At 52.2% G+C, this 20,351-nt stretch overlaps 1 protein-coding gene across 3 annotated transcripts; it reads right to left on the bottom strand.

Moving 5' to 3' along the window:
- Positions 1–2,303: 2,303 nt before the first annotated feature.
- ZNF839 (zinc finger protein 839) lies at positions 2,304–18,805 on the bottom strand. Of its 3 annotated transcripts, none has more exons than XM_061181286.1 (8): positions 18,515–18,805; positions 12,534–13,418; positions 9,812–10,045; positions 7,562–7,654; positions 6,724–6,864; positions 4,618–4,758; positions 4,331–4,460; positions 2,304–3,514 (listed from the first exon to the last, which is right to left on the bottom strand). In XM_061181286.1, exons 1-8 carry the CDS (start codon positions 18,803–18,805, stop codon positions 2,658–2,660), a joined length of 2,772 nt encoding a protein of 923 aa, XP_061037269.1. In that variant the 3' UTR covers positions 2,304–2,657. The 3 variants fall into 3 exon arrangements, with proteins under 3 accessions (XP_061037269.1, XP_061037270.1, XP_061037271.1); XM_061181287.1 differs by having other exon boundaries at positions 9,872–10,045; positions 18,515–18,593; XM_061181288.1 differs by having other exon boundaries at positions 3,382–3,514; positions 4,279–4,460.
- Positions 18,806–20,351: the final 1,546 nt, after the last annotated feature.

The following is a 20,351-nucleotide window of genomic DNA, read 5'->3' as shown; positions in this document are numbered from 1 at the left end:
CTCACACAACAGAAGAGGCATCAAATTGACGGAAGAGCTCTCGGCTGTTGAGTTTGCTGAGTTCCAAAGTCATTACACAACTATAGGACAATTTCTATCTGAAAGGAACAATGAAGCCATTGGAGAACCTATATTGGACTTCTAAGCATAGTGGATTGATCACCAGATATCTGCTCTGCCTCTGGAAATCTTGCAAAATAGACAGTAAAGAAATATTAACAGGTAGAATCCACAAAAACAGAACTGGGTTGGGGAAGCAGTTCAAGATGAATTCACGATAAGTACATTTAATGAAAACTAAAAAAAAAATTCCCTCTCTCTCTCTTTCCAGGAAACACAGAAGCTTAGACAAACCATGAAAGTAATCACAAGGTACCGAACACAGCACAGCTGTGAACAACAGTTCATGTCATCAGTGATAATGTGACCTCTGTTGATCAACCACTCGTGCTGTTCACCAAATACTCCCAGACTCCTGCCTTCCCGGCCCATGGAAAGCCTGCACTTCAGTGCCCTTGGGGTTGGGTGGGACCTTGTGGCCACTGACGTGCCTCTCGTGGTGGGTCTAACCTCTGGCGGAGCTCTCTCCCTCTGGGGGCGCCACCGGCAGTGCTTGAGTTGTGGCTGCCCCTGCTGGGTCCCCCACCGACCTCTGAGTGACACGACTTGGGAGCAGGAGACACACGCCCCTTTGTTGTTTCAAGCTGCTGAGGTTTTTCAGAGCTGTTACTACCACTCTCCAGACTGACCCGAAGCAGTTTTAACCCCTCTGGGGGAGGGGTTTGGCTGGTCGTCCTTTGGTATCGACTCTCTGCTTCATTTAAGTGTTACCTGGCGTGTGGCTACCAGTGGAGAAGGAGGTCTCAGAGCCTCCTGTGCAGCAAGGTGTGGCCACAGGACTAGCGAGACGTGAGCAGAGGCCCCGTGTGTCTTCCAGATCACGGCCCTGGCAGGCCGCGCGCTCCTCCTGCCCTTCCTCACCTCCCGGGCGATGGAGCATACACACGAGGCAGCGAGCCTTCCGAGACCTCTGGGAAGAGGGCACCCCAGGTGCGGAAGCGACCTGGGTCTGGACCACCTCTGGAGCAGAGCCACTCAGCTCCCTGAATGCCCAGCGGCTCACATTTGTACTTGAGAGGTGCCATGCTCTGCATACGTCCCCCCAAGTTCGTGTGTTGAAGTCCTAACCCCCACGCTCCAGGACTCCAGGACTGGACCCCCAGTGGTTTCGCGCGGCTCTGGGTTCCCGAGAAGTGCCCCTGAGTCCACAGGATGTGCTGAAACCGAGCGGGGCCCAGTGGGGCTCCCGGGCATGGAGGCCTTTTTGTCCCCCGTTTCTTGTAGGCAAGACTGCAGCCTCCATGACCTCCCCTGAGTTCCAAAGGGCAGATTATGGAACAGCTGCTAATCAAGGGAGGAGCAGCCGAGAGACCACCGGAGGCGAGATTAAAGGGACCAGAGAAGCTCATCAAGACTAGGAGACCCGGCCACCCGAGACCCTGCACACCCCCTTATCTTGTCAGCAACCCACCCTTGGGAGGTATTGTTATAAAACTCCTTATCAAATCCTCCTGGGTTGGGACACATGGTCTTTCCAAGGCAGGAGCCCACTGTGTCCCCCTTTGTCTGGCAGAGTAATAAAGCTGTCCTTTTCTACTTCACCCAAAACTCTGTCTCCGAGATTCGACTGGGCACCAGTGTATAGAGAAGCTGAGCTCTCGGCATCAGTGCCACGGCCTGACCCTCGAGCCTGACTCTCCTGAGCGGCTGTGGTTTACTCATTCCATCCTGCAGGGGCGCCCGCCCTTCTGTTCCTGTTGGACCCGCTTTGATATCAAGTTAGAGGACAGGAAAACGCCCCCAGTCACTGAGAGGGCTGTAGGCAATGCGGCCCCCCAAGAATAAAGCCTGCCCCTCCACAGCAGGCCTTGCGGGAGCACAGCACCAGGGGGGTGCAGCCCACGACCCCCAGCTCTGCCTGCCTGGGGTCTCTCCTGACAGTCTCTGCCATAGGGGGCAGAGGACAGCTGTGCCCTTTTGATGCTCTCGTCTGAGTGTGGGCAAATGGCCCTCCCTTTCTCTCCCCGTAATAGAGCCAAGGAAAACATTCCAAAAAAAGAGAGATCTTGATAAGTGACTTTACATGTGGGACATCAAAGGACTGGGGGTCCCATCCCTATGCCTCACTTTCCTCATCCATAAAGTGTCAGTAGAAACAACTTTCTTTCCTACTTCCCAATAAAATGCTGCCCAGATGGCAAACTTACATATTTATTTTTTTATTGAGCCCAAAAGAAGCTTCTAGTATGGACCAAGTCTGGTGAAAGAGCAGCATATCACCGAAGAGAAAGGGGGCATAGTTTTTTGGAACTGGGGAGCAGGGGAGATTAAAGAAATAGTGTAGTGGTATTAACTGCAATAGTTGTCAAAAGCTCCTAGGAGTTAGATGTATCGGGAATTTGTTATCAGGTAACGTATCTGCCATTATTACAATGAGCAAGATGTAGAAAAAGGTAGACAGTGGGGTAGAAAGACATTATTCTTTATAAATAAAATGTTCACTTGCATCAGTATTCACATTAGAAAAATAAACATTCCTTGAAGTAGACCTCCGGGTAAAATACATACAAATCTAGGACTGCGGCTCTGGCTTCATTTCACTGAGAGGGCTCCGTCTCCACGGTTTCCAGAGGAACCCCTTCCGGGGGGCCTGCCTGCAGGGCAGGCCCCTCTGTGTCGGTCACTATGACAATGTCCCCCTCCCCAGACACTACGGAGCCTGGATGGGACAAGATACGCCCATCAGAAGTCTGGATAAATATCTGCTCCTGTCGCTGGGACAGCAACGTGGGGCCCCCACTGGCATTTTCAAAAGCCATGGCTTCCCTGACGGCAGTGATGCCCTCCAGCTCCCTCCGGTCAGCGTGTGTCTCGGTCCCGCAGGGCGACTGGTCCAAGTCCCCCGCGTGGCCTGTGAGGGCCCCTTCAGGACCCAGCAATCTGCCCCGGCTGGGTTGAGGCCCCGGCTCGGACGTGGTGCCGTAGGCATAGCCGGCTGGCATGACGTCCACGGACCATGCTTTCTCCTGCGGCGGGGCCGCGGCCTCCGGAAGCAGGACCTCACCGGGGCCGCACACCTCGCGGAGGCTTCCCGCCTCTGCATTTCCAGGCCGGCCAGGTGGCAGGGCCATCGAGGTGCCGCAGAGAGCCTGGCTTTCCGGGCCGTCCCCAGCGTCCTGTTCTGACGAGTGTTCCTGGGCCTTCTCCCCAGAGGACGCTGCCACCTGGTCCTGGGCCAGCGATCCTGGTTCTCCTAACTGAGTATAAACCCCCGGCCCACGGGCTTCTCGAAACAAGAGAGCAGGGTCTGCAGACCCACTCCCGGCAGCTGAGTCAGCAAACGCTTTCCTCTGCTGGCCCGCCTGTGCTGTGCTGCTGTCGAGCTCAGAAACCGGCATCGTGGGACTTTCTTCAGGTGGGTGAGAGGCGCCCCCATTTACTCCAGGGGCAAAACCTAAACAGTTGGGAAAAACAGACAATCATTTGTGTACTGCTATGGCCAGTCACTGTACTCACTATCCAAAACAAGCTAGTCCAAAGTAATTTTCTTGCCCAAAAAATGAAAACATAAACCCTCCTTGTTACTTGGTAGCTTCCAAGAATGGATGAAATTAAAAGAGGAAACCCAGACTAGTTAGGGGAGAGGAGCTGTGTTCCAAGCCGGTGCCACAGGGTCTTCATCGTCCTCAATGAACAAATCGGCCCTCCCCTCCGGAAGAATTAAGCAGTAAGTTCTAGAATGGAGAATGCCTCTTTAAATTAGAGACTTTAGGATCAGGCAAGGTATCAGGCAGCCCTGATAAGATTTTAGAAAGTTATATAATCATTCTCAGTATGCCTGCCGTACGTTCCAACTGTCTCATTGATCAGTTCTGGCTAGAGCCGAAATAAAAGCTAGAACATGTCTCATTTTCGAACGTTAACTCTCAGCTGGCACTTAGAGCCAAGTCTCATGAAAGCCAAGCCATGGACTTGGTGTGTCCGTGGGACCTGTCCCTGGTCTCAGGTCTGCCTAACTTCTTGGGACCCGCCCCCCCGCCAGGTACAACCGACTCAGTACCACGAGGCAGCTCTTCATTTCAATAAGGGACCCAAGAAAACCCCAAAGACCCCAAGACTCACGGGGAATAAACATGGAACCACAGAACACTGGGAGGCTGGGGTAAAACTCTTGAGAAAGCAGAGGGTTCTCTGAGACGTGGCCACAGGGGCACCCACCTGAGCAGCAGGCCTCTGAGCCCCAGGGTGCACCCCGCAAAGAGCGTTTTACCCGCACTGGCCGCTGGGGCACACGAGGCCGGCCCCTGCAGGCCTCCACCGTCGGCAGAATACTCTGTGGTGTCCTGGGGCACAGGTTCTCTTCTGGTCCTTTTCACCGAAGCCAGCCTCTCCTCTGCGGTCTAGGAAGAGAAGATGCAACCAGCTAAGACTAGGGAGAAACAGGCTACCTTGCACCTTTTCTTCCTGGAAAACAGTGTTGTGAGTTAAAGAGATCCAACCCCAATAATCCAATGTTGAACAGACAGCAGCCGGGCGCCCCCGCACGGCCATGCCCACCTCGTTCTCCCTCTTCTGTGGGCCAGCGTCCTCCAGCGCCGCCCGGTCCTCCTCTCGGCTGGTGCACTTGGGAGGAGTGCAGTCCGTGTGTATTTCTTTTTTCCTCAGGAATTCTTCTGTGATTCCTAAGGACTCGGCAACCTGAGCAGAAAGGGGCCCATAGAGACGCTCCACTCAAAACACAAGATTCGGAATCATGTCAACACTTAAGAACAAAGGGCTGAGCTTAAATCTATGAAGTCCCTTTGTACAGCAAGGTGCCACCTAAACAGTGGGAAAAATGAAGATAAATTGTCGTCACAAGCTTCATAATGTTAGTCTCACACCATGGTAACTTTCTTGCCCATTATTCCTCCTTTTTTGAATTCTCACTGGTATCTTCAGAAAGATAATCCTGCCTATTCTGGGACCAGATCTCCTTTCCCAGTTGGTGGAAAGGATGTGGGTTTGAGAGCCAGAGCTGGACCCCAGCACCTCTGCTCAGAGCCTGGGTGACCTTGGCAGCCACCTACCTGCTAAGTCTCCTTATCTTATGAGGGAGACCACAGTTGCCCTGAAGGGACTTTGTAAAGATTAGATTAGACTCCCTATGCAAAACCTATGTAAAGCACTGGATGTTAAGGTAATAACCAACAGCCATCATCACTGATACCTAGACAGCATAAAGAGAACACCACAGAGCAGGCAAGGGGTGGGGCAGGAAGGAAGGGCAGCAGGTCACAGTTAAGCTAGAGAACAGGGGTCGGCAAGCTTAGTGCCCAACAACCTGACAGTGTCCCCTGCCAACAGAGCCACTGTCTTCGCTCCAGAGAGGCTGCGTCACATCGCGAACTGCCCACAAAGAAGGGTCCCAGTGAGCATGCACAGCGTCCGTGCACGTCCTGTCTGCTCCATAACAGGATGGTACCCACACCGGCTTAACCGACAGTTTATAAACAGGTAGGTGACCACTGCCAACCGGGGCATCTATGGGAGGCTTAGCAAAGAATCCATTGCATTTTAAAAATATATGATTTAAGAAAATAAAACACAAGAGTTTATTAGGTTATATTAAATATTGAATTTGTATAAAACTAATGATCATGACCCAAAAAAACAAAACCCAAAAAACCCATGTATTATATTACAGTGTAGATTAAGACTTCTTGCTACAGAAGTACCTGCTCTGTACTGAGAAAACACTCACCTTTCCAATCACAGACAGGCAGCTCCATCGTCCGTGTAATCAAATGGTAGGAGCAGTCAAAGTCAACATGGCCTAAGCAGTCTTCATTGTTGTGTGAGTGATTTTTTAGTAAACCCGACACCACGTATTTACCTTCTGACTTACTTACGTACCTGTATTCACTAGCTGGTTGTATTTCTTAGATCCCGCATATAATTGATGTCATACTGCATTTGTCTTCCTCTGACTTACCTCCCTCAGCATAATGCCCTCCAAGCCCATCCATGTTATTCAATTGTCTGGCGAAACCAGACTATTACAGCCCCGGCACGTGAGAGCCGGAAAAGCCCGTGAACTCAGCGCTGCCCTTTGGCAGAGGGGTGGAGGGTGCAGGGACTTGCCGGGAGTCAGTGAGCTGCTCGGTGGAGGCGCAGACCTGAGTCTCCGTGCTGGACACAGTGAGAGGCCCCTGGGTGACCTGACCACGGGCCACACTCTGCCCAGCAAAGGGTTTGATCCAAGGCAAGTATATCCGTATCAGTTCACGACATATTTTTGTCAAGGACCCAATATAGCTAAAGGCAATGACACTGAAATGAGAATTCTGTCAACGCAACCACAAACAATAACTACTGGTCCCTGTGTAACTCAGCCCTTTGCAAACACCTACACACTGAAGACACAGTCTATTAATAACTGTGATCATCGGTGAGTGGGAGGATTATGGGTGTTTGCAATTTTCTTTTAGCTTATCTGCATTTCCGAGTTTTCTGAAAAAAGCATGTATCACTTTTATATTAAGAAAAAACCCTGCACTTGACGGAAGAAAAAGCTAGAAGAAGTTGACTGTGAAGATGTCACTACTAAAATAAACATTCTCCTTTTTTAATGGACAGCCTTCTTTCGGCTATAAGAGCGAGTCTCTCTTGTGAGCTTGTTACCTTACTGTTGTTTATTTCCAGAGAACAGGGAGCAGAGCTATGGAGGTAATCTTGACACATTTTCTTAACCATTTTATGCAACTCTTCAAATTCCTTGTACACAGCTGGGAAGAAAGGTTTTGCTAGATGACCTTTTTCAACCTTAGTGAAGATAAAGATGACAAAAAAAATGTTTAAACCCAAGGCAATGAAATGGAAAATACAGAGAGAAATCTGAAAGAGGGAAGGACTCAAGTTCCTCAGCCCTCAGCAGCCATCAACACAGGCACTGCCTTCGCTCCCCAGCGAGAGCCTATGTGTGCCCAGCATTGTGCTCGGGGGGCACCAGAATGGGCCTGGGAGAAGCGGCCCAGGAAACAAACCAGCCCAGATGAGGGCCACCAGAGGATGGTGGCCAGGGGAGCGGTACGGGAAGGCAGAAAGACCCTGAGGACGAAAACGGGCACATTCCGGGGCCTGCAGGCCAGGGAGGGCCAGGCCTCTGCCCCTCGGGGCGCCTCCAGGAAGCGTGGGTGCCGGCAGTGAGGCCGCATCTCAGAGCGGGCTCACCGGGGGCAGAGCTGCAGGGGAGGAGGCTGGCAGGGTGGGTGGGTGCCAGGAGAAAGGCGACTGTCGCTCCTCCCACACAAAGTGAAAACAGTCACAGAGTCCACGAGCGGCCTGCCTGAGAGCTGTGTGCTGGGCATCCGGGCAGGACCGGCAGGCTCACTTTAGCTCTGTCCTGGGGGAGGGAGAGGATTCCCAAGGGCCTGGCTCCTTCTAAGTAAATATGAAGGACGCCTTTCTAAATAACTTCAAATCATCCCCTCAATCACTTAGAAACACTAAGGAGACTCACCTTCATCAGAAGAAATTCAGACACGGTCACGACCTGAGCCAGCAGAGGCAGAGCCAACTCCACTAGATCCTCCCGGTCACACTGGTGGAGAAACTACCAGAAGAAAGCGTTTGACATCTCTGAAAGCATGGAAAGAATTTCCCAGCAGCCAATGAGTTGTTGTAGCAAAGAACACAGAAGGCAGAAAGTTCCCTAAATTCTCAGTGATTACGTGCCTCTCGACTGTAAACGTTCTGCCTCGTTAAGTATCGCACTTGCTCGCCCACTGACAAAGCCCCCTGGTCGACACTGGGTTCAGAGTCTGGCTCCTGCACGACAGCACTGAGCGAGTGGTGGGCGCCTGGAGAAGGACACAGCGGTGGGGAAACGTGCTTCCTGCTCTCCAGGGCTCACCAACTAGTGCCCGAGACGAAAATGCAAGCAAATCCCGGGGCAGCCCGCTGCCAGGAGACCACCACCAAAGTACACGTACAGGCAGGACAGACGAGGAGACTAGGACCCAAGGTGGGGGGGGAGAGGATGCAGGGAGGGCACCATCCTCAGTCCTCAGGATGGGGGAGGGGTGAGTGAAGGGGGAAAAGAGGGGTCATGGGTGCCTCTGGGCTCCCTGCTGAGCACCCGGGCAGCCCCCTGATAATAGGGGGTGGGGCAGGAAGCCAGCCTGTGGGCTCTGGCAGGATGTGGAGGGTCTACAGGACAGCAGGTGGGGATGCCTGAAATCAGCTCTGAAGCTCGGGAGTGGTCTGGACAGAAGTACAGGCGTGAGAGTCAGTAGACGGAAGGTGGTTTGAGAAACCAGGAGGATGGGTGAGATCACCCAGGGAGGCAAGAATGTCAGGGCGAAACCGACAAGTCCTAGAAACAGTCATACAAGGCTCAGAGAGGTCACTGGCTCAGGGCTTAGGAAGGGCCATCAGTTGGGAGCTGCAAACTGGCAGGGGTTCCGAGGAAGCCACAGATGGTCATAAAACAGTCAAAAAGCAAAAGGAAAACTTTTTCATTTGCAAGATAAAAATGTCTAATCGTGACTTTCAAGAGCCCTTAGAGCAAAACGACCAGCTGGTTTCCAGCACTCGGGAGGCGTGAGAAGGCGGGCATGTGGGGCATGGCCCCTCTGCGGCCTGGCCCACGTCCGGACGTTCAGGACGCGCATCACAGCAGCAGAGAGGGCGCCTCCTCAGTCCCCCGCTCCCCAGCCACGCGCACCTGGCAGTCCTGCCGCTGGCTGCTCTGGCCACCACCTCTCCCCCTGCACAGCGTCCCCGCCCAGCCAGGACAGGGCCCGATACTAGACGGACACCCAGTTCCTGTGTAAATGAATACCCGTTTCTGGGGAGACTCCCGTCTGTAAGATCAAGAGCAGTGCTGTTCGGAGCACTCCTCCACTCTGTGTGACAGGTGTGGCACTGCGAGTCAAGGTGACGTGTTAGGGTCGCCTCACTGGTCTCAGATCCAAATTCTGGATCCGCCACCGACCTGCGGGGTAACCTGGTACAAGTTAACAGCCTCTGTGAGGTTCAGGTTTCTCACCTAAGTGGCGCTACTAAGGGTCAGGGAATCAGTGAAACGAGGCACAGCTGGAACCGAGCAGGAGGCACAGCAGCCGGCGCCGCCGAGGGGCCAGCGGGAAGCTCGTGTGTAGGAGCTGGGAGGCCGGGCCCCTGAGAGCCGGCCACTCTTTCTGGGGCCAGTTGTCTCACTAACTTATCTCGTGCTCTCTCTTGCTGTTTTTCACTTCTTTTCTTTAAGATACTCATCCAGCCATTAGCAGGCAAATAAATACATCCTAGTCAAAGACAATTTGGGTAAGTTTGGGTTTCCGCTTTTCTAAGCCAATCCAACTAAATTCGATAAACTTACTTTCAAGGGGGTGGAATGGAGATTCTAGAGTTCAAAACCCGAAACATGCTTTTATACCTTGAAACTTTTTACAAAAAAACAGAAAACCATTTCTGTTGTTTTCTAAACTGCTTCCATGAAAACACAGCTTATAATTATTCTAAAACTGAAAAAGGCAAGCAGCTCTGTATTTAAGACCCTCTGGTCATTTCAAACAGGTACACCTAGGAGTTATTTCAGATAATGCTGTCTTTGAATTTATTACACACTTCATCTGATTACACATCAGGTGAACTGTTTAGTTGACCTAAACTGGGTATTTTACTTCTAAATTCAGAAACCTAATAGTGAACCGCCACGTACCATGCCAGAGACACAGGTTTCAAGAACAGGGTTCTAAGAGCGACGCACCTCCAGGAGCCTGGCTCTGCTCCTTGCTGGGCCCTGTGCACAAACTGCCCCAACGCCCACCTGTGGGCGAACCGCTCCGCTCTGCTCCAGGACGGCGGCGCTGGGCTCTGGGAGGGCCACGCAGTAGCCGCTTCTTCTAGGTCCGGGGTGTCTCTCTGATCCCAAAAGGGCTGAAAAACTTCCATTTTTTGGTTCAGACACCAGCGCCTCTTCAACGTCTACAGACTGACCATTCTAGATAGGGTTGCACACCCAAACAAAAATAAAATAATCATGCTTTATACACCACGATGAAAACCTTAAAGCAGAACAATGTCAAGTCAAAAGCAAGGAACTTGCTAAATTCTTCGTCTTTGCATAATTAAGACACATTAACTATAATCAATGCATCTTACAAGTAAACCAAGTATCTCTTTAAGACACCAGACGAATACTACCCTGCAAGTCAGGGCTGACAAACCCTAACCCTGGGGTGTTGCCCAAAATGAAACAAAAGACTTTTCTGATGTCACTACCATCTTAAAAACTGACCTGAATTTTGTTAATTCATAATTTACCGATGACTTTTAGATTTTTTAAATTACTTTTTATTGGATATATTTCAAATACCATAAAATTCATCCTTTGGAAACATACAAGTAGGTGGATTTTAGGATATTCACAAGCTTGTGTAACCATCACCACTATCTAATCCCAGAACAGTTTCATCATCTCCCAAAGAAACCCTATACATTATCACACATTCCTCCCTCCCCCCAGACCCAGCAGCCACTAATCTACTTTCTGTCTCCATGGATTTGCACAGCTTTGGGAAGAGAATCGGGATCTAACACTATCTAGCTATTTCCTCATTCTGTGCCAATTCCCTCCTCCTCTGAAAAGAGGAATAATACACCTACATCTCCCAGGACTGGTGGAAGGTTAAATACAAGGAAAGCTAGCACAAAGTGTGTCCTCTTAAAGAATTTTCCCTCCAAATCGTCATTAAAATGGAGCCTCAGGAGGAACGCCAGGTCTGCCTGTGGCTTTAAGCACCACGTGGCCATCCACGGCCGACTCAGGAGAGGAGAGGAGACATAGTTCTGGTTGGAGGGAGCCGCTCTGGGACCCCACGGCCTCAAAGCCGTCTGGAGCAAGGCTAGGTGCCTAAATTCCAGAAGTCAGATATCCAGAAGCTGCTTTTGCTGTGGTGTAAGATTTCATTTTTGAAGGAAATGGAAGGTGCCAGCTGGCCTGGTCGTCCAGTTTGTCTGAGGCAGTCCTGGCTGTGCCTGCTGTCTCTTGGAATGATTAATAGTGCCCCTTTCATTCTCAGAATGTCTGGGTTTGGGTGACAAACTACATGGTCATCCTGGTCCTACTACAACTTAAGAAAAGTTAGAGGTCTCTCGAAAGTCGGGCTCTTGCCAGCTGTGAGAGGCGTAGAACCTCCTAGCAGAGGCAGCCGGGCCTAGAGTGCAGGCTTTGAGGTCAAAAGACCTGGGTCTAACCCCAGCCTGGACAGAGTCCTAGGCGTGCCTCGACGGGGAGCCTGTCGTCCCCGCTGAGCCCCACGCGCCTCATCTCCAGTAGGGACCCCTGCACCTGCCTTTAGGGCTCTCACAGGATTGAGAGAATGTACGTGATGCTCCCGCCCAAAGCAGGCGTGCAACAAACGGTATGACTGTTATTACTATTATTACTGAGGCTGCAAGGTGAGACAATATTTTTGAATCCTAACACAGGGCTGTCCCATGGTTCTACCACTAGGCCTCACTCGGTACAGATCTCCTGGGCCCAGGAGGTGTCTGTCTGTTCAGGTCCCAAGGAGCGGATGTGAAAGCGGAAGCAGCCGCCGGCCTCGGCCCTCCTGCAGGAACCCCGTCCACTGCTGGGAATGAGGTCGCCACGAACAGGCAAACACGCATTTTCAACAGCTTCCAGGTCCCTAAAGTCACAAACTCCCATCAAGTAGTCACATCAATTCCAACGCCGGTTTCTCTGTTTAACGTCTGAAAACTACAAATAACGAACAACAGCTAACACAAGTCAAAGGAAAAGGAAGGAAGCTTAAGACAAAGTGGGATGAGGGCGACCACAAAGGCCCGCCGTTTGTTAAAGTGATCCACCTGCTGTTTTTTAAATAACTGACCTATTGTACATGGCACACAAATGCTCACCACACATGTTGGGTAAGTTAAAATTTCAGTAAATAAACGTTGACGTGGTGATGCAAACTCATGGTGACTCGTATCTGCTTTGTCTGATTGAGTTTCAGAAGGGGCAAAGCAAGGAGAGAACACGGCAAGCAGACGTCTTACTGCGGACGCCCCAGGAAGCAGCCCTGTGGACTGGCGCCCCCCACTTGGACCTTTCCCAGGACCACAGTCATGTCAGCATCAGCCAAGAGTGCTTGCGATTAGTTTTACTGACCGGATCTACAGGACTGGTGCCTGCGTTCCCATCAGTAAACCGTCTGCACTAGACGGAAGACACACTTCTCCTCGATTACCTGGCAGCAGTGCAGACAACATAAAGTTAACTTAAGGATGATGGGCAGGGGACTTCCCTGGCGGTCCAGTGGTTAAGGCTCCGTGCTGCCAATGCAGGGGGCGTGGGTTCGATCCCTGGTCGGGGAACTAAGATCCCACATGCCGCGCGGCGTAGCCAAAAAAAGATTTAAAAAAAAAAAAAAAAAAGGATGGGCAGGAATCAGGACGCTATCGCCAGACAGAAACGTTACCTGCAGGCCACCCCGTGCTGAGCGGGCCCCTTCCTCACTTAGAAGAGCTGGCGTGGACAGCTCCGGGGATGCCAGGCTGGTGGTCCTGCTCTCTGTGGGGCCCGGGATCACGCTCCCATTGGCTTTTTTAGACAGCAACGTCTCAGGCTCCAGGTGGCCATGGCCTGGATTCAGTTTAAAGTGCCGGGCGAGCCCCCCCTTTCCTATATACGACTTTTCACAGGTCTGACACTTAAAAGTTTTGGGCCTCAGAGAGCAGCTCGATAAATCAAAGAGCGCCTGCCTTCCCCTGTGGTCTTCATCTTCCTCCACGCTCAGTTCTGAATAGTCGTCAGAGTCTGAGGGGTGACCATCGGCCAAATCCTCTGTTTTTATGAATTTATAATCTTTAGCTTTATACTTGGGAGGTCGAGATATCCGTCCAGAACGTGTTTTCACTTTTAAAGATTTTTTTAGTTTCTTGGTGCATTTTGTTTGCGAGCTGGAAATAAATAAATTTGCTGGACTGGATGAAACAGATGTTCCTGCCGGCGGGTCAGAGGCTGGCAGAGGGGGCGGCGTGGTGCCTTGTCCACTCAGGGCCTCAGAGGCCAAGACTCTCCGCGCAGGGACTGGTCGGAGGGCGAGCGGTGGCCTCTGGACGAACACCTGAACGGGAGGCTGAGGTGGGTGACTCAGGAAACACGGCTGTGGCCCGGGGCTCAGGAGGGGCTGCGGCCCGAGCAGCTGAGAGCTGGCGACGCTGAGCCCCAGCGCGCTGCAGTGTCTCCCGAGCGGCTGGCTCGGCCTGGCTGTCTTGGGCTGGATGGTGGCCAGTGCAGGCATCGGCTTTTCCTGAGCTTTCGTCTCTCCAGATGTAACCTTGACACAAATGGCTTCCAATTGCTTAAACACAGAAAGAGAAAAGAAGCACCATGCTTATCAACATTTCTGCAATTTTACTCTCATCTTAAATCTACTGTTGAGATTTTTTTCTAACTTATGCATCTTACATAGAAAAACATCTATATAATGTATCTGTACCGTTTACAGTGGTGTTTCTCAGCCTTTCTGCCCAGTCCACAGTAATCTATTTTACGTCACACCCCTCGTGCTTGCAGAAACATTTGCTATATAAACAAAATAAAAAGTTCATGCACTTACCATTCCTACATAAATGCCTTCTGATAGTATCTACTCTACATCACTTTAAAAAAAAAAATACCAGTCATGACCCACTAATGAGCTCATGAATATCCTTCTTGATAGTTTTACCACAGGTGTATTAACTTGGAGTTCTTAGTACTCTAAATTGGACTCAATTCAATATGTGGCCTCTTTTTTAAAAGTTTTCAGTGAAATTCTGGAAACCAAAAAAGCCATGAAGAACTATGTAATCCAGGTCGCTACCACCTACCTTACAACATGCAACATTACTACCCAGGGAAAGCCCTCTGCTATGCCCCCAACCCGCATGCCTTTTTCTGCGTCCTATCCTGAATTTGCTCTTTACCATTCTCATGCATTCTTTATATTACACTTGTAGATATCCCTAAAAATACGCAGTTCCGTTTTGATGTGTTTTTAAGCTTTAGGTCAGTGAATATCATCTCCGGTATCTCATCGGGGCTTTCTGCTCCCTATCTTGCCTGTGAAATTCATCCATATTGGGGTGTGCAGCTCTCAGGCGTTCACTTGCTCTGCAGCACGAGAACAACGTTCTCCTGTCAGAGGACAGGTGGTCGCCAGCCCTGCGCTCTGGTCTGCTCTGCGCTGTGACGTATGTGTGTGTATACACGTGTGAGTTTCTCCAGGGCACACACCTAGGAGTGGGGCTGCATTTCTTCACCAACTTTTTTTTTTTGACATCTAACGAAGTTTTAAATGCATGTGCTTTTTGATCCCCAGCAATCCTGCTTCTTGGATCCCAGAAGAAACACCGGCACAGGCACAAAGATGTATGTCTGGGAGGTTCGAGGCAGCACTGTCTGTAACAGCAAAGCACCCACCAAAGGGAAGGGCTGCTGCCAACAAGGTTCCACAAATACTGAGCAGTGCCCGGGTGCCCGACACAGCGCTGCAGGTGTTACGGAGACAGCTGTCATGGGCTCGGGGGAGGGCCAGCAAAACAAGGCTCCTGCCCTCACCGAGCAGAAACAATGAGCATCCTTCTCCAGGGAGAAGAGACAGACAAACCTCATCACCCAGAGCCGGCTTTCTCAACCACAGCACAACTGACATTTCGGACCAGTAAGTGAGTCGTGGCAGGCGTGCTGTGCACTATTGAGCACCATCCCAGCCTCTACCCGCCAGGTGCCAGTAGCACTCCCCGGGCTGTGACCATCAAACGTCTCCAGGGCTTCCCGGGCGGCGCAGGGGTTGAGAGTCTGCCTGCCAATGCAGGGGACACGGGTTCGAGCCCTGGTCTGGGAAGATCCCACATGCCGCGGAGCAACTGGGCCCGTGAGCCACAACTACTGAGCCTGCGCGTCTGGAGCCTGTGCTCCGCAACGGGAGAGGCCGCGACAGTGAGAGGCCCGCGCACCGCGATGAAGAGTGGCCCCCGCTCTCCGCAACTGGAGAAAGCCCTCGCACAGAAACGAAGACCCAACACAGCCAAAAATAAATAAAAATTAAAAAAAAAAAAAAAAAATGTCTCCAGACAGTGCCAAACGCCCCCCGTGGGGCAAAACTGCCCCCAGTTGAGAACCACCAATTTGGGGTCACCAACAGGCCCTCTTTGGACTCAACCCTCTACCAAGTAGAGGGTCAATAAAAATATCACACAGGACAGAATGGAAACCCTCACTGACATCAAGCTGGAGTGTATCTGTCTGAGTGCATGTTATACACTTACTACAAACAGCAGAGACAAGTCAACATATTGGTTTTTAAGGAAGGGTACAGAGCTGGTCCTGGGTTACTGTGAATCCAATGACAACTAGATTTACTTGCGCATCTTTTAAGAATCACATTTGGGGCTTCCCTGGTGGTGCAGTGGTTGAGAATCTGCCTGCCAGTGCAGGGGACATGGGCTCGAGCCCTGGTCCGGGAAGATCCCACATGCCGCGGAGCAACTGGGCCCGTGAGCCACAATTACTGAGCCTGCGCCTCTGGAGCCTGTGCTCCGCAACAGGAGAGGCTGCAATAGTGAGAGGCCCGCGCACCGCGATGAAGAGTGGCCCCCGCTCGCTGCAACTAGAGAAAGCCCTCGCACAGAAACGAAGATCCAACACAGCCATAAATAAATAAATAAATAAATAAATAAAATTAAAAAAAAAAAAAGAATCACATTTGTTTCACTTTACTACCAATCACTTAGAATGTGTCTCTAAGCTCTTGGGGTATTACCAGATAATGCCACTAAAGACAAACAGACAGATAGACCACCCCCCCCCACCCCACCCCACCCCCACACCCTGCGCCAAATCCTATTGTTTTAGAATTACCACAAGTGGCCAAGCTGGTCTAATTCTTTCATCTGCTTTCCAGACCAGTTTACCAAGTGGGTACTATACTTGATACTTTGTTATATGTCTATTTCATTCAACAAAGTTTTACTAAGTATCTCTGGGTGCCAATACACAAACAAAAGTTAAGTCCCAGCCTCACCCTTGGGGAGCAGGTGTTTCCCCTGCCCCACCTCAGTCACCTACAGACCTGCTGACTCAGGATATCCTGCCTCAAAATCTGTACTTTCAAAGCTCCACTGATGATTCTGAAGGCAGACTAGGTTTCCTAAGGAACACCAACAGGAAAACGACACCATGGTGCAACGGGTACAGTAAGAGGGGCAGGAAGAGTTCAGGCCTGGTAGGCTTCCCAGAAGCGGTGACCTCCGTGGGGGCCTTGAAGGCTGAGTAGAATTTTTGCCAGATGGAACACATATTCTAGGTGTAAGGAAAAACGTGTGAACGCAGGGATGCATGAGAAAGGGCACGTCGTGTGGTAGGAAACTGGAAATGTTTCTGTGGGGCAGGAACGGGAAGAATGGGAGGGATAGGGGCTGACCTGTGGGAGTGTGTCCACTTGGTCTGTGCCTTCTAATCCACACCACCCCCGACAGAGAACCACGGGGCCTGGGATCTCCAAAGGCACACCCTGCCCCACCTCCAGCACTGCCTCTCCTCTCCTGTATTTTCAACTTGGACCCAGCCTTGCAGATCTAATTCAGATGCCACCTTTTCTGATCCCCGCAGCCAGAAATAACCTCTCCCTTTCTCTCAATGCATTTAGTTCTTTATGGTACCTCTAGCTTTCTGACCTTGATCAGAAGTTATCCTGAGTCATGTTTTACCTCTCTGGTGACATCATAACCTCCCTAGGGGCAAGGTACACATCTGATTTGTCTTTGTGGCCTCCATGGCACAGCTTGGGGGGGGGGGGGCGGGCAAAGAATATTAGCTGAACAGACTGCAAAATAACATCGTCGTGAATGCACGTAGAATTTATATTATTCCAACTAGATTAGCTACCGAACACAATCATGCTACCTAAGTTTGCTTTCGTTTTCTGGAACACGTCATTTTTGGACTCTTTCCTAAGCTACCAAACCCAAAAAGCTGTAGCCACATTCAACAGGCCCTGGAGAGTAGCCACACCGGGGGGACCCTGGGCAAAAATCACCCCCTCTGAGCTAGTTCCTCATCTGTAAAACGCTGATAAAAGCACTTTTGTGTGGCTGCTGAGAAGCAAGCGGCTCAGCACAGTGCCGGGCACGGAGCAGAGGCCGGCAAACGAGCCACTGGCACCCTTCTGACTCCACAGACCTGCTGTGCAGGGCTTATGGGAGAAGCATCTGTTTCTCCAGCAGAGTACGAGCTGGAAAGTTCACCCAAGGAGCCAAACCTCCTGCAAGTAAGGAAACTAAAGCCCAAAGAGGTCGCGTTACCCAAGGTCCCAGCTCTAAGAAGTATGGCATTTGGGCAGAATCATACTTGTCTTCCCAAACTTTAGTGAGACAACCTTTCCAGTCTTGATGACCAACTGGGTATGACTCTAAACTGTCAAAATCACCCAGTCAAAAACAGAACCGTAAGTGAAACCCCGTGAAGACTGCTGATTCTATTCTCTACCTATTTATTCTAGTGCAAGAAGAATCCATGGCAATTCTGGAGTGAGAAGCATTGTCCTTTACAAGCCCAGTGCTGAAAGGGGATGTGACTTTACACGTGATCGGAAGGACCGCAGGCTTCAGGTGCTACACCGGACCCTCTGGGCTCGGAAGACCACGTTCTAGATCCAGCTTCCCTAGCAGCCAAGAGCTGTGTGACGGGGAAATAGCACCGCTGAGAAAGGACGTTGGCCAGTATACAGAGTGCTTTCACGTGTCTCATTCATTAAGCGAATGTCGGGCACGTGCTGGGCCATTTGTCACTGGGGTTACAAACACAGGCACTGCCACAAGCCCTGCACCAAGTTACTGTAATGTACTTATTCTGTCCCGAGTCTCGGCCACTTGCAGCACCTTCCACCTGGAAAATTCTCCTCTTAATGTCCTTCTAACCCATTCAGGTCTCCGCTCCGGTGTCAGGCCTAAGGACTGCTCCCTCTACAGCAGCCCCCGTGTCAGGCCCACAACGTGCCTCACGTTCTTCAGGGCTGTGGTCGACGCTGCGCCTCGGGCAGGGCCCGGAACACCGTGAGTGCTCAAGGAAGGCGGAATGAACGGACGAAGGCCTGCGAGAGGAGCCAGGCGGCACGGAGGAGCCCTGAGCAGGGCTGGGTCCCAGGCAGGGGCCGCCATGGGCACAGGCTCCGAGGGCCCGGCGCGGGGGAGGAGCTGAAAACGCTGGGGCGGTGACAGGTGCGGGTGGCCTGCGGTCCCCATGGAGCTGAGTGTGGGGACGCCCTGAATTGTAACGCGGGCGGACACCGGTCTCTCGGGCTGGGCAGCTCTAAGGCCTAAGAGGGGAAGCGCGGGCGCGGGCTCCGGCCTGCCCGCCGCGAGGCCTCGGCCCCCTCCGGGCCTCAGTTTCCCCACGTCCCTCCCGGCGCCTCACCTGCGGCGGTAACAGGCGCGGCGGGCGCGGGGGCTCGGCCCCGGGGCCCCGCTGCAGGGCGGCCTGCTGGGCCGCGTCCCGCAGCCGCCGCGCCGCGTCCTGCAGCACGAAGGGCGGCGGCGGCTTCGCGGGTGGCTGCGCCTTCGTCACCTGCTCCAGGACCCGCCGCAGCTGCTCGGGGCCCAGCGGGGCCACGCGCGCGGCGCTGCCGCTCTGGCCTGCGGGAGCCCGGCCGCCGCCGCCGCCGCCGTCCTCACTGCCGTCCTCAGCCTCCGGCTCCGCGTCCGCCATGACGGCCGAGGCGGGGACTCGAACCCGGGTCGCCGAGGGCCGGCCGCTCAAATGTGCGTCACCTGGGAAAGGGGGGCAGCTACGAGTGCCCCGCAGGCCAAGACACCTCGGAAGGCGAACGCACCTGACCGAGCAGATCGGTAGGCGGGGCCTGAGCTGGTCCGGCTCTGCCACCGCTTCGCCAACAACAGGACCCGGCCGTATTTTCTTAGGGCTTGTCGTGGACGTATTTATCGTTCACATGTCACCTCCTCCAGGAGCTGTCCGGGAACTCTCAGGCAAAGGTCCTCGAGGTTCCAGAGCTCCGGCCCTAACATCACCCTGGCCAAATGTTCTCAACGTCACCTGAAGACCCTGCCTGGACGTAGACTCCTAGGCCCCACCTCCAGACCTTCCGATTTAGTATGTCCGAGAGGGGGTTCAAAGTGTGAATTTTTTTAAATAAATTTATTTTATTTTATTTATTTATTTTTGGCTGCGTTGGGTCTTCTTTGCTGCGCGCAGGCTTCCTCTAGTTGCGGCGAGCGGGGGCTACTCTTCGTTGCGGTGCGCGGGTTTCTCATTGCGGTGGCTTCTCTTGTTGCGGAGCCCGGGCTCTAGGCGCGCATGGGCTCAGTAGTTGTGGCTCGCGGGCTCAGTAGTTGTGGCGCACGGGCTTAGTTGCTCCGCGGCATGTGGGATCTTCCCGGACCAGAGCTGGAACCCGTGTCCCCTGCCTTGGCAGGAGGATTCTTAACCACTGCGCCACCAGGGAAGTCCCTCAAAGTGTGCATTTTTAACAAGTGTGCTCCCCAACCCCGAAATTGTTTCCATGCCGGCCCCCTCCTCCCTACCCACTCACCCAGACGGGGCGCACCTCGAGAGTGTAGTTTTACTCATTCAGTGTCCAGCGGTGCACGCTCAGGGAATGAATGATGGACGAATATGAATGAATGAACAAACGAGCGAATGAACCGCCCCACCCCTCTTCACAGCTCAGTCCGCAGCTCTACCGCCCCCACTTCGTCGGGCCATCCTTTCCCAATCTCCCCTCCTTTTACTCTCCTGATTCCGCGTGTCTTGTAGCCGCTAGTGCGTGCACCTGTCTCAAGGGGGCAGTAGAGCCATTGGTCAACAAACACTAAGCGCTTGTTGGGTGAGTCATCATCGCTGCCCTCTGTATAGAGTCTAGGCTGGAAGAAGGAAGACAAAACCAGCATTTGCAGTACAATATGGTGAATGCCATGATGCTCATGGTGGGGGCAGCTGGGGGCCAGGCTGGTGTCTGAGAAGTTTCCAGTGAACTTTCTGATCATTTTTCTCTCCACAGGACCACCATCATCATCACCATCATGGTCAATACTCTCGCATTCACTATGCTCCCTGCAGTGTCTAGCATTAGTAGCCTCACTAAGGATTGGCCAGAGGGGAGATTAGATTTGTGGAATTTGCTTCAATTTCTTTATTTCTTTTTTTTTTTTCCCCTCAATATTTATGTATTTGGCTGCGCTGGGTCTTAGTTGCGGCACTCAGGATCTGCGATCTTTGTTGCAGCGTGCAGGATCTT

This window comes from Eubalaena glacialis, chromosome 2 (genome assembly GCF_028564815.1).
Source record: "Eubalaena glacialis isolate mEubGla1 chromosome 2, mEubGla1.1.hap2.+ XY, whole genome shotgun sequence".
In the NCBI taxonomy this organism is placed as follows: domain Eukaryota; kingdom Metazoa; phylum Chordata; class Mammalia; order Artiodactyla; family Balaenidae; genus Eubalaena; species Eubalaena glacialis.
This window is presented reverse-complemented; position numbering and strand designations above follow the sequence as displayed.